This window comes from Oncorhynchus nerka, linkage group LG7 (genome assembly GCF_034236695.1).
Source record: "Oncorhynchus nerka isolate Pitt River linkage group LG7, Oner_Uvic_2.0, whole genome shotgun sequence".
NCBI classification, from domain to species: Eukaryota; Metazoa; Chordata; class Actinopteri; order Salmoniformes; family Salmonidae; genus Oncorhynchus; species Oncorhynchus nerka.
Genome location: NC_088402.1, coordinates 84,689,477 through 84,702,453, shown reverse-complemented (window position 1 = coordinate 84,702,453; position 12,977 = coordinate 84,689,477). Strand labels below are relative to the sequence as shown.

The window sequence follows — 12,977 nt, the reverse complement described above, 5'->3', positions numbered from 1 at the left end:
CAATAAAAAGGCCCGACGGTGAAGTGGACATACTCGCTATTTATATTCTGTCACGATCGTCGTAAGAAGCGGACCAAAGTGCAGCGTGGTGTGAATCCATTCTTTTATTGAATGACGAAAAAGACAAATAACACTTAAACAAAAACAACAAAATGACCGTGATGCTATGCTAAAGAGTGCTGACACAGGCAACTACACATAGAAAATAACCCACGAAATACCCAAAGAAGATGGCTGCCTAAATATGGTTCCCAATCAGAGACAACGATAAACACCAGCCTCTAATTGAGAACCAATCTAGGCACCCATAGACCTACATAAACACCTAGATGGAAACAACCCCATAAATCTACAAAACCCCTAGACAGTACAAACACCCTAGATGAGACAAAAACACACATATCACCCATGTCACACCCTGACCTAACCAAAATAATAAAGAAAACAAAGAATACTAAGGTCATGGCGTGACATATCCGAAAGAAACGATCCAACTGCAATACATTTTTACAGAAAGTTATCAAAAATAGATAGGATCTTGCTACCATGGAAAGGTAAACACCTGTCTATTTGTTGAAAAATCACCCTGATTAATTCTTTAGTCATATCGCAGTTTACCTATGTACTTATGGCCCGGACTATACCAAACAACTTGTTTTTAAAATATATGAACAAAAAATATTACATTTGATTTGGAACAGCAAGACAGACCAAAAATTAAACGGGACAATTTATATAATGAATATGATTTCGGAGGGCTGAAATTATTAAATAAGAAATCATTGACCCTCTCACTTAAGGATTCAGTAATACAAAAGTTGTACTTAAATCCTAACTGGTTTTCCAACGGATTAGTAAGAATGGCTCATGCCGTGTTTAGAAATGGCCTTTTCCCCTATATTCAGATTACAACCTCTGGCTTTCATCGTTACGCACACCTGGCATTCATCATTACGCGCACCTGGCATTCATCATTATGCACACCTGGCATTCATCATCACGCACACCTGCGCTTCATCATTAGGCACACCTGGACTCCATCACTTCACTGATTACCTCCCCTATATCTGTCACTCCCTTAGTTCCAGTCCCCAGGCAGTATTTGACTATGTGTGTCATGTCTATACGTGACTCGTGGCTGTTATTGTGGCAAATGGTCTGTTTATTATTAAACTCATCACCTGCACTTGCTTTCTGACTCCCAGCGTACATGCTACAGATCTGTCATTCTCATTGAAAGCAAGTCTAAAAAGCGATAGATCTAAGTTTTGTTTTTGTATCTTTTACATTCAGTTTTGTACACCAGCTGAAAATACAACATATTTGTTTATGGAAAATATATTTCATTGGTTTATATGGTACAATGATTCTCCAGACGATTCTTTCTTGTTTTGCCACATAAACTGAAATGAAGGAACTATTAGAATTTTTAGCCACCAGGAAAACAAGATGCAATCAGACGCGAACGGCTCTTTGCAATGTCAAAGTGTGAGCTGACTTGTGAAGAATTCGATTTCAAACCACAAAATAGCCAAATGTAATGACACATCGTCAAGGCCTGTAACACAACATTGAGGAATTTATCCTCACTATAATCTAGTTAACCACTAAGTTATTAAAGGGATTAGTTCATCCAAATTACAAAATGGCACTGTTTTCTTACCCTGTGTAAGCAGTCTATGGACAAGGTATGACCGCACTCCATGCATTGGTTTTGTTTACCTGGCCACTGTTTCAAAATATATCTTTTTAGCATTTGTAGCACAAATGAAATGCAAGTTAATGGTACCTATATTAACATTTTTACTCTTCATGTCCGAATCATGTAAAAATGTATCGCAACTCATTGAAGTTTCTTATAGATGATATGTTCATAAAGAGCAACAATTATAATATAGGTACCAATGACTTACATTGGATTTGAGCCAAAAATGCAAAAAACTTAGCATTTGAAACAGTGACCAGGTAAAGAAATTAACAAAGCATGATTGCTGTCATACCTTGTCCATTAACTGCTGACAGGGTAAGGAAAACAATATAATTTTGTAATTTGGATGAACTGTCCCTTTAAATGGGATTTACAATGAATCTGACAGTATTAGATAGTGTGAACATGTGTTACTTCTCTTTACTATAAAAGAAATATCAACCATGTATTGATGTTTTCTGAGGAAATTGGGATAGCATTCATAGCACCCAAAACAATGCAATCAAACATTCATATTGCCCTCTTTTTGGAATGCTAGTGAATCGTTACAGACAAAAGCAGTAGTACTGTATTAATTCAAATGTAATTAAATCTGATTCAATTTAAATGTATTTAATCTACTTCAATTTCAGCAGGTGGGATACAGGCAGACAACTTTAATTAACGTAACACACGCATACATCTACTGTAACACAATGGTGAAAAAAGTACTCAATTATCATACTTGCATTAAGCAGACCAGATGGCACAATTGTCTTGTTTTTTTTATTGACGGACAGCCAGGGGATGCACTCCAACACTCAGACATAATTTACAAATGCAGTATTTGCAGTGAGTCTGTAAGATCAGAGGCATTAGGGATGACAATGCGTTATATTGATAGACGCGTGAATTGGACCATATTGCTGTCCTGCCTGAAAATTCAAAATGTAACAAGTACTTTTGGGTGTCAGGGAAAATGTATGGAATAAAAGGTACATTATTTTCTTTCGGAATGTAGTGTAGTGAAGGTAAAAGTTGTCAAAAATATAAATAGCGAAGTACAGATACCCCAAAAAATGACTTAAGTAGTACTTTAAAGTATTTTTTACTTATTACCTTAACACCATTGCTGTAACAGAACTGAAATGATGACCTATCTAACCCGTTCACAAAACAACAAAAAGGGCAGCATAAGAACATTATACATTACACTGAACATGTGCCGTCTACTGTACACTATGTGGATTTATTGATTGAGATGTAGTTTTCTGGCATCAAACATACATTTTCAGTTAAGATACCAAAACATGCTTAATTTTGGAAAATGCTAATTGAGTCAGAGATGAAAATGTGTTCATAGATGAGATTGATTTGAGGTATGAGGTTTTACTCAGTCATGATAAAAACATTGTTCATACATAGATTGGATAAACATGCAAATGGTGTGTTTGATTACCACGTTACTATATTTAATATGATAATACTACTAATATATTCAAAGGTTGTACATCATTCATATTCATTTTTACGAAGCATTCTGAAAATGTATACCTTAAAACAAGTTAAAACCATTACCTACCCTTAAAACATGAGGGATCCATAAAAATGATGACATACCAAATCAAATCAAATTGTATTTGTCACATGCGCCGAATACAACACTGTGAAATGCTTACTTACAAGCCCTTAACCAACAATGCTTTTAAACAATCGCACAATTAGTTACGGGATCGTAAAAAGACAGCCATCTCCTTCGGCGCCACTTTTTCCAGTATCATGTTTCATGAAGTCATGAAACCATGTTGTGAAATGTGATGCTTTTTATAAGATGGAGCCATGGGGGAGCCATGGGGGAGCCATGGGGGAGCCATGGGGGAGCCATGAGGGAGCCATGAGGGAGCCATGGGGGAGCCATGGGGGAGCCATGGGGGAGCCATGGGGGAGCCATGAGGGAGCCATGGGGGAGCCATGGGGGAGCCATGGGGGAGCCATGAGGGAGCCATGAGGGAGCCATGGGGGAGCCATGAGGGAGCCATGGGGGAGCCATGGGGGAGCCATGTGGGAGCCATGGGGGAGCCATGAGGGAGCCATGAGGGAGCCATGGGGGAGCCATGGGGGAGCCATGGGGGAGCCATGAGGGAGCCATGGGGGAGCCATGGGGGAGCCATGGGGGAGCCATGTGGGAGCCATGGGGGAGCCATGGGGGAGCCATGGGGAGCCATGAGGGAGCCATGGGGGAGCCATGGGGGAGCCATGGGGGAGCCAGTGTTCTGTTGTGTCTGTCCGCTACATTGCAGTGGCACTGGGGTTTCTGGGGTCAAAAGTCATAATCTCCATGTGGATCAGACCTAACAGGAAAAGAGTCAATATTTTTTTAATTTTACCACATGAAGCACACCATACAGTATTTTAGAATTGAATTTCCTAAAAGGGAAACTTTGCAGAACTGTAAGTGTAGGGCTCTAAACGCAGTGGTTAATTCAGGATAAATCCCATCAACATGTACAACAAGGTAATCAGTCATAGGTAAGATATACTCACTACTCCACTCTCCCACGTCAAGCTCCATGCTTTCAAAGGAGTCGTCGTACGGTGGGGAGTCGGGTTCAGATTCTGGATCATGGAACTCAGAGAGGTAGGGGTGTGAGAGGCCCTCTTTAGCTGTCATCCTGGTGTCTGGGTCCAGCAGCAGTATGCTGTCCAGCAGATCCACCGCTGGACAGAGGTACACACAGGACATGAAGAGAGAGAGAGAGAGGTAGGCATTTAAGCAGTAAGGCCCAAGGTGGTGTGGTATATGACCAATATACCACGGCTAAGGGCTGTTCTAACATACGACGCAACACGGAGTGTCTGGATACAGGCCTTAGCCCGTGGTATGTTGGCCATATACCACAAACCCCCAATGTGCCTTCTTGCTATTTTAAACTGGTTACCAATGTAATTAGAGCAGTAAAAATAAATGTTTAGTCATACCCGTGGTATACGGTCTGATATACCACGGCTGTCAACCAATCAGCATTCAGGGCTCAAACGACCCAGTATATATTAAGAAATAGAGCATGAAGTAGAGTCATCACAGCCCTCAACTGTTCTCAATACAAAGCAGAAAAACATCACTGAAGAACTGGATATTCATAACCACCATGCAGAATGTTCCATTTAGCAAAATAATGATAGATAGACCAACTCACCATTTACATCCAAGGAGGGAAAGACTTCCTTAAAGTTTTTCTTCTTTTGGATAGGGAGACCCTGCACATATGAACGAGCCTACAAGACAATACCAACAATGTTCAACTGTCAATCCCATACTGACCATAACTTGTGACTTCAACACCAAGCTACATTGAATCATTGCAAGCTGAATAGTTGCCATTAGACTGAGATGACAGTAGGCCTACATCTTTGCTCTGCATCTTCTGCAGCAGGGAGGACGGTGGTGTTCCTGTTACGTGGAGGATCTTCTTCAACTGGTCAATGCCTGAACAGGATGGTCAAGGAGGGGGTAGAGACACACAAAGGCAGACAGTGGAAACAGTTTCAAGCAAAATAGTTACAGTAATGATCAGTGAACAGTCTGATTGCATGATTGGTGTTGTACTTTGTGCACTACTATAACTACATCAGATAACTACATGATAACTACACCTGATAACTACCAGATAACTACACGATAACTACATCAGATAACCACAATATAACTACACCAGATAACTGTATACTAGCTACATATGATAACTACATCAGAAAACAACATCAGATAACTTCACCAGATAACTAACTACACCAGATAACTACAACAGATAACTGCATGGTAACTACACCAGATAACTACACCAGGTAACTACACCAGATAACTACAACTGATAACTGCATGGTAACTACATCAGATAACTACATCAGATAACTACACCAGATAACTGCATAATAACTACACCAGATAACTTCCTGATAACTACACCATATAACTGCATGATAACTACATCAGATAACTGCATGATAACTACATCAGATAACTACATGATAATTACACCAGATAACTACTTCAGATAACTACATGATAACTACACCAGATAACTTTCTGATAACTACACCAGATAACTTCATGATAACTGCATGATAACTACACCAGATAACTACATGATAATTACACCATATAACTACTTCAGATAACTTCCTGATAACCACACCAGATAACTACACCAGATAACTTCATGATAACTACATCACATAACTTCATCATACCTGCATGATAACTACATCAGATAACTACACTATAACTACACCAGATAACTTCATGAAAACTACATCAGATAACTGCATGATAACTACACCATATAACGTCATGATAACTACACCAGATAACTACATGCTAACAACACCAGATACCTACAAGATAAGTACATCAGACAACTAAATGATAAGTACATCAGATAACTAGATGATAAGTACATCAGATAACTAGATGATAAGTACATCAGATAACTAGATGATAAGATAAGTAGATCAGATAACTAGATGATAAGTACATCAGATAACTAGATGATAAGTACATCAGATAACTAGATGATAAGTACATCAGATAACTAGATGATAAGTACATCAGACAACTAAATGATAAGTACATCAGACAACTAAATGATAAGTACATCAGATAACTAAATGATAAGTTCATCAGATAACTAAATGATAAGTACATCATTAATATGCACTGGATGGGGTACAGAACATATGTGTTTGTGTTGATGTATAATGAGTGAGTTTTACAGTGGAAGTGTCAGAGGGAACATTAGAGGATACTGTCTTTGCCTGGGAACAGAACCTGGCCTGTGATCATCTCAGCCAAAATGCAGCCTGCTGACCACAAGTCCACTGAGAGGGAGACAGACACACACAATATATAACACATGAGATACCAATGAGCCAATAGTACAAGAGTAAGATAACCCTAGAAGTGTTGCAATGCAAGGAAAGTGAAGCCCAAAATACATGACATGGTTTTCATTGTGTGTTGGCGATAGGTCACCTGACTGGCTATAGTGCATCCAGTTGAAGATGACCTCTGGTGACCTGTACCAGCGTGTCACCACATAGCCCGTCATCTCACTCTCTGCATGTCTCGCTAGACCAAAGTCCAGAATCTGAGATAGAAAGAGAAAGCGAGGGAATGTGAAGGAAAAGTGAGGTAAAGGTTATTAAAAGAGAGGCTTATATTTAATCACAACAATCAAACAATAAAGTGTAGTCTTTAAACACCCGTGTGGCATCTTTCTAAATCAAGTAAATTACATTTCTCTCACTGTCTGAAGGTTATAAAATGAAAAGTACAGTATTATAAATACATGGACATGCAGGTTGTTGCCAAATTCTTATTTACCTTCAATTCACAGTTATCGTTCACGGCGAGGTTGCCAGGTTTTAGGTCCTAAAGAATAAAGCAAAGTATTGTAGGATGTTATACGATCTGGTCACTCAAATGTACTTAGAAATGTGTTTCATGTATATTGATAAGAGCCTAATACAAACCCGATGGATGATCCCTGCAGAATGGATATACTAAGGGTAGAAAAATAGAAAAATATACATTTTTGATGAATCATTTTCACATTGGTAATAGCATTATTTAAAGGCCTGTGTATACACTTAATGAGTGGTAGTAAACACCTTGAGGCCACATAGAAGCTGGTAGAAGAGGTAAACGATGACGCGATCAGTCAATCTCCTCCTCTTCATGATGTTACCGAGATCCTCAGCAACGAAGGGCATCACCATGTAACTGTGACATGAAGGAGAGAGGAGGGGGGCAGTAGCCAGATACAAACAGTATCACCATGTAACTGTGACATGAAGGAGAGAGAGAGAGGGGGGGCAGTAGCCAGATACAAACAGTATCACCATGTAACTGTGACATGAAGGAGAGAGGAGGGGGGCAGTAGCCAGATACAAACAGTATCACCATGTAACTGTGACATGAAGAGAGAGAGAGAGGGGGGGCAGTAGCCAGATACAAACAGTATCACCATGTAACTGTGACATGAAGGAGAGAGAGAGAGAGGGGGGGCAGTAGCCAGATACAAACAGTATCACCATGTAACTGTGACATGAAGGAGAGAGAGAGGGGGGGGCAGTAGCCAGATACAAACAGTATCACCATGTAACTGTGACATGAAGGAGAGAGAGGAGGGGGGCAGTAGCCAGATACAAACAGTATCACCATGTAACTGTGACATGAAGGAGAGAAGGGGGGCAGTAGCCAGATACAAACAGTATCACCATGTAACTGTGACATGAAGGAGAGAGGGGGGGGCAGTAGCCAGATACAAACAGTATCACCATGTAACTGTGACATGAAGGAGAGAGGGGGGCAGTAGCCAGATACAAACAGTATCACCATGTAACTGTGACATGAAGGAGAGAGGGGGGGCAGTAGCCAGATACAAACAGTATCACCATGTAACTGTGACATGAAGAGAGGGGGAGGGGGGCAGTAGCCAGATACAAACAGTATCACCATGTAACTGTGACATGAAGGAGAGAGGGGGGGGGGGGGCAGTAGCCAGATACAAACAGTATCACCATGTAACTGTGACATGAAGAGAGAGAGGGGGGGGGCAGTAGCCAGATACAAACAGTATCACCATGTAACTGTGACATGAAGAGAGAGAGGGGGGCAGTAGCCAGATACAAACAGTATCACCATGTAACTGTGACATGAAGGAGAGAGAGAGGGGGGGCAGTAGCCAGATACAAACAGTATCACCATGTTACTGTGACATGAAGGAGAGAGAGAGGGGGGGAAGTAGCCAGATACAAACAGTATCACCATGTAACTGTGACATGAAGGAGAGAGAGGGGAGGGGGGAAGTAGCCAGATACAAACAGTATCACCATGTAACTGTGACATGAAGGAGAGAGAGGAGGGGGAAGTAGCAAAATACAAACAGTATCACCATGTAACTGTGACATGAAGGAGATTTGTAAGTCGCTCTGGATAAGAGCGTCTGCTAAATGACTTAAATGTAAATGTAAATGAGATAAAGAGAGGGGGGGGCAGTAGCCAGATACAAACAGTATCACCATGTTACTGTGACATGAAGGAGAGAGGGGGCAGTAGCCAGATACAAACAGTATCACCATGTAACTGTGACATGAAGGAGAGAGAGAGAGGGGGGGGGGGGGGGCAGTAGCCAGATACAAACAGTATCACCATGTAACTGTGACATGAAGGAGAGAGAGAGAGGGGGGGGCAGTAGCCAGATACAAACAGTATCACCATGTAACTGTGACATGAAAGAGATAGAGAGAGGGGGGGCAGTAGCCAGATACAAACAGTATCACCATGTAACTGTGACATGAAGGAGATAAAGAGAGGGGGGCAGTAGCCAGATACAAACAGTATCACCATGTTACTGTGACATGAAGGAGAGAGAGAGAGAGGGGGGGCAGTAGCCAGATACAAACAGTATCACCATGTTACTGTGACATGAAGGAGAGAGGGGGGGTCAGTAGCCAGATACAAACAGTATCACCATGTTACTGTGACATGAAGGAGAGAGAGAGGGGGGGGCAGTAGCCAGATACAAACAGTATCACCATGTAACTGTGACATGAAGGAGAGAGAGGGGGGGCAGTAGCCAGATACAAACAGTATCACCATGTAACTGTGACATGAAGGAGAGAGAGAGAGGGGGGAAGTAGCCAGATACAAACAGTATCACCATGTAACTGTGACATGAAGGAGATAAAGAGAGGGGGGGCAGTAGCCAGATACAAACAGTATCACCATGTAACTGTGACATGAAGGAGATAAAGAGAGGGGGGCAGTAGCCAGATACAAACAGTATCACCATGTAACTGTGACATGAAGGAGGAGAGAGGGGGGGGCAGTAGCCAGATACAAACAGTATCACCATGTAACTGTGACATGAAGAGAGAGAGAGGGGGGACAGTAGCCAGGTACAAACAGTATCACCATGTAACTGTGACATGAAGGAGAGAGAGAGAGGGGGGGGGCAGTAGCCAGATACAAACAGTATCACCATGTAACTGTGACATGAAGGAGAGAGAGAGGGGGGCAGTAGCCAGATACAAACAGTATCACCATGTAACTGTGACATGAAGAGAGAGAGAGGGGGGCAGTAGCCAGATACAAACAGTATCACCATGTAACTGTGACATGAAGGAGAGAGAGGGGGGGCAGTAGCCAGATACAAACAGTATCACCATGTAACTGTGACATGAAGGAGAGAGAGAGAGAGGGGGGAAGTAGCCAGATACAAACAGTATCACCATGTAACTGTGACATGAAGGAGAGAGAGAGGGGGGGGGCAGTGGCCAGATACAAACAGTATCACCATGTAACTGTGACATGAAGGAGAGAGAGAGGAGGGGGGGGGGGGGAAGTAGCAAGATACAAACAGTATCACCATGTAACTGTGACATGAAGGAGAGAGAGAGGAGGGGGGGAAGTAGCCAGATACAAACAGTATCACCATGTAACTGTGACATGAAGGAGAGAGAGAGAGAGGGGGGAGTAGCCAGATACAAACAGTATCACCATGTAACTGTGACATGAAGGAGAGAGAGAGGAGGGGGGAAGTAGCCAGATACAAACAGTATCACCATGTAACTGTGACATGAAGGAGAGAGAGAGAGGGGGGCAGTAGCCAGATACAAACAGTATCACCATGTTACTGTCACATGAAGGAGAGAGGAGGGGGGGCAGTAGCCAGATACAAACAGTATCACCATGTAACTGAGACATGAAAGAGATAGAGAGGGGGGGGGCAGTAGCCAGATACAAACAGTATCACCATGTTACTGTGACATGAAGGAGATAGAGAGGGGGGCAGTAGCCAGATACAAAGAGTATCACCATGTAACTGTGACATGAAAGAGATAGAGGGGTGGGGGGGGGGCAGTAGCCAGATACAAACAGTATCACCATGTAACTGTGACATGAAAGAGATAGAGAGAGGGGGGCAGTAGCCAGATACAAACAGTATCACCATGTAACTGTGACATGAAGGAGAGAGAGAGGAGGGGGGCAGTGGCCAGATACAAACAGTATCACCATGTAACTGTGACATGAAGGGAGAGAGAGGAGGGGGGAGGGGGAAGTAGCAAGATACAAACAGTATCACCATGTAACTGTGACATGAAGAGAGAGAGAGAGGAGGGGGGAGGGGGAAGTAGCAAGATACAAACAGTATCACCATGTAACTGTGACATGAAGGAGAGAGAGAGGAGGGGGGGGAAGTAGCCAGATACAAACAGTATCACCATGTAACTGTGACATGAAGGAGAGAGAGAGAGGGGGGGGAGTAGCCAGATACAAACAGTATCACCATGTAACTGTGACATGAAGGAGAGAGAGAGGAGGGGGGGGAAGTAGCCAGATACAAACAGTATCACCATGTAACTGTGACATGAAGAGAGAGAGAGAGGGGGGCAGTAGCCAGATACAAACAGTATCACCATGTTACTGTCACATGAAGGAGAGAGGAGGGGGGCAGTAGCCAGATACAAACAGTATCACCATGTAACTGAGACATGAAAGAGATAGAGAGGGGGGGGCAGTAGCCAGATACAAACAGTATCACCATGTAACTGTGACATGAAGGAGAGAGAGAGGGGGGGGGCAGTAGCCAGATACAAACAGTATCACCATGTAACTGTGACATGAAGGAGAGAGAGAGGAGGGGGGGGGGGAAGTAGCAAGATACAAACAGTATCACCATGTAACTGTGACATGAAGGAGAGAGAGAGGAGGGGGGAAGTAGCCAGATACAAACAGTATCACCATGTAACTGTGACATGAAGGAGAGAGAGGAGGGGGGGAGTAGCCAGATACAAACAGTATCACCATGTAACTGTGACATGAAGGAGAGAGAGAGGGGGGGGAAGTAGCCAGATACAAACAGTATCACCATGTAACTGTGACATGAAGGAGAGAGAGAGAGGGGGGGCAGTAGCCAGATACAAACAGTATCACCATGTTACTGTCACATGAAGGAGAGAGGAGGGGGGCAGTAGCCAGATACAAACAGTATCACCATGTAACTGAGACATGAAAGAGGGGGGGGGCAGTAGCCAGATACAAACAGTATCACCATGTTACTGTGACATGAAGGAGATAGAGAGGGGGGGGGGCAGTAGCCAGATACAAACAGTATCACCATGTAACTGTGACATGAAAGAGATAGAGGGGTGGGGTGGGGGGGGGGCAGTAGCCAGATACAAACAGTATCACCATGTAACTGTGACATGAAAGAGATAGAGAGGGGGGGGCAGTAGCCAGATACAAACAGTATCACCATGTTACTGTGACATGAAGGAGATAGAGAGGGGGGGGCAGTAGCCAGATACAAAGAGTATCACCATGTAACTGTGACATGAAAGAGATAGAGGGGTGGGGTGGGGGGGCAGTAGCCAGATACAAACAGTATCACCATGTAACTGTGACATGAAGGAGAGAGAGGGGGGGCAGTAGCCACATACAAAGAGTATCACCATGTAACTGTGACATGAAAGAGATAGAGGGGTGGGGTGGGGGGGGAGGGCAGTAGCCAGATACAAACAGTATCACCATGTAACTGTGACATGAAGGAGATAGAGGGGTGGTGTGGGGGGGAGCAGTAGCCACATACAAACAGTATCACCATGTAACTGTGGCAGAGAATACAAGCAGGGATATGGAATGATACAAAACATAATGTACTAATTCTACCACCTACAACTAAAAGTGCTGCAGGTGTATAATAACATGACAAAATAATGCAGGGTACATCATATACTGTGTCTCGTGGTAAGAATCCTAAACCAGACATCAAATCTATGTTTTTTCTCAGATATGAGAACATATCACATACCCAACAAACATGAACAAACCTGCACGCCTGCAAGCAAGCACACACACACACACACACACACACACACACACACACACACACACACACACACACACACACACACACACACACACACACACACACACACACACACACACACACACACACAGATACAGACACACACAAACACAAACAGAAAACACACACTATGAAATTAAAAGTCCAAGATACACTCTGAGCAGCCTGTCTCAACAAGCTGAGACAACTGGCAGAGGAATGCTATTCACAGCTCACCACTCACAATGTCTGAAATTTCTCCAGGGAGAAATCAGGTGTGAAGACATTAAGGAGGCAGATCACCTTTAGGAAAACAACAGGGAGTAGAAGAGGAATGGAAGGGTTTATTCCCACGATAAGTGAGCACACGCACATTA

The 12,977-nt window shown here is 43.0% G+C and overlaps 1 protein-coding gene across 1 annotated transcript in view; it reads right to left on the bottom strand.

Moving 5' to 3' along the window:
- Positions 1-86: 86 nt before the first annotated feature.
- Positions 87-12,977, bottom strand: part of LOC115132526 (mitogen-activated protein kinase 14A-like) — a 39,633-nt gene continuing 26,742 nt past the window's right edge. The window contains exons 3-12 of the mRNA XM_065020907.1: positions 12,845-12,903; positions 7,358-7,469; positions 7,220-7,249; positions 7,071-7,118; positions 6,720-6,834; positions 6,494-6,565; positions 5,095-5,174; positions 4,885-4,963; positions 4,232-4,405; positions 87-4,038 (exon numbers count right to left, since the gene is read on the bottom strand). Of these exons, the coding sequence (XP_064876979.1) occupies positions 3,977-4,038; positions 4,232-4,405; positions 4,885-4,963; positions 5,095-5,174; positions 6,494-6,565; positions 6,720-6,834; positions 7,071-7,118; positions 7,220-7,249; positions 7,358-7,469; positions 12,845-12,903 (831 nt within the window). The 3' untranslated portion in view covers positions 87-3,976. The remainder of the gene's footprint in view (positions 4,039-4,231; positions 4,406-4,884; positions 4,964-5,094; positions 5,175-6,493; positions 6,566-6,719; positions 6,835-7,070; positions 7,119-7,219; positions 7,250-7,357; positions 7,470-12,844; positions 12,904-12,977) is intronic.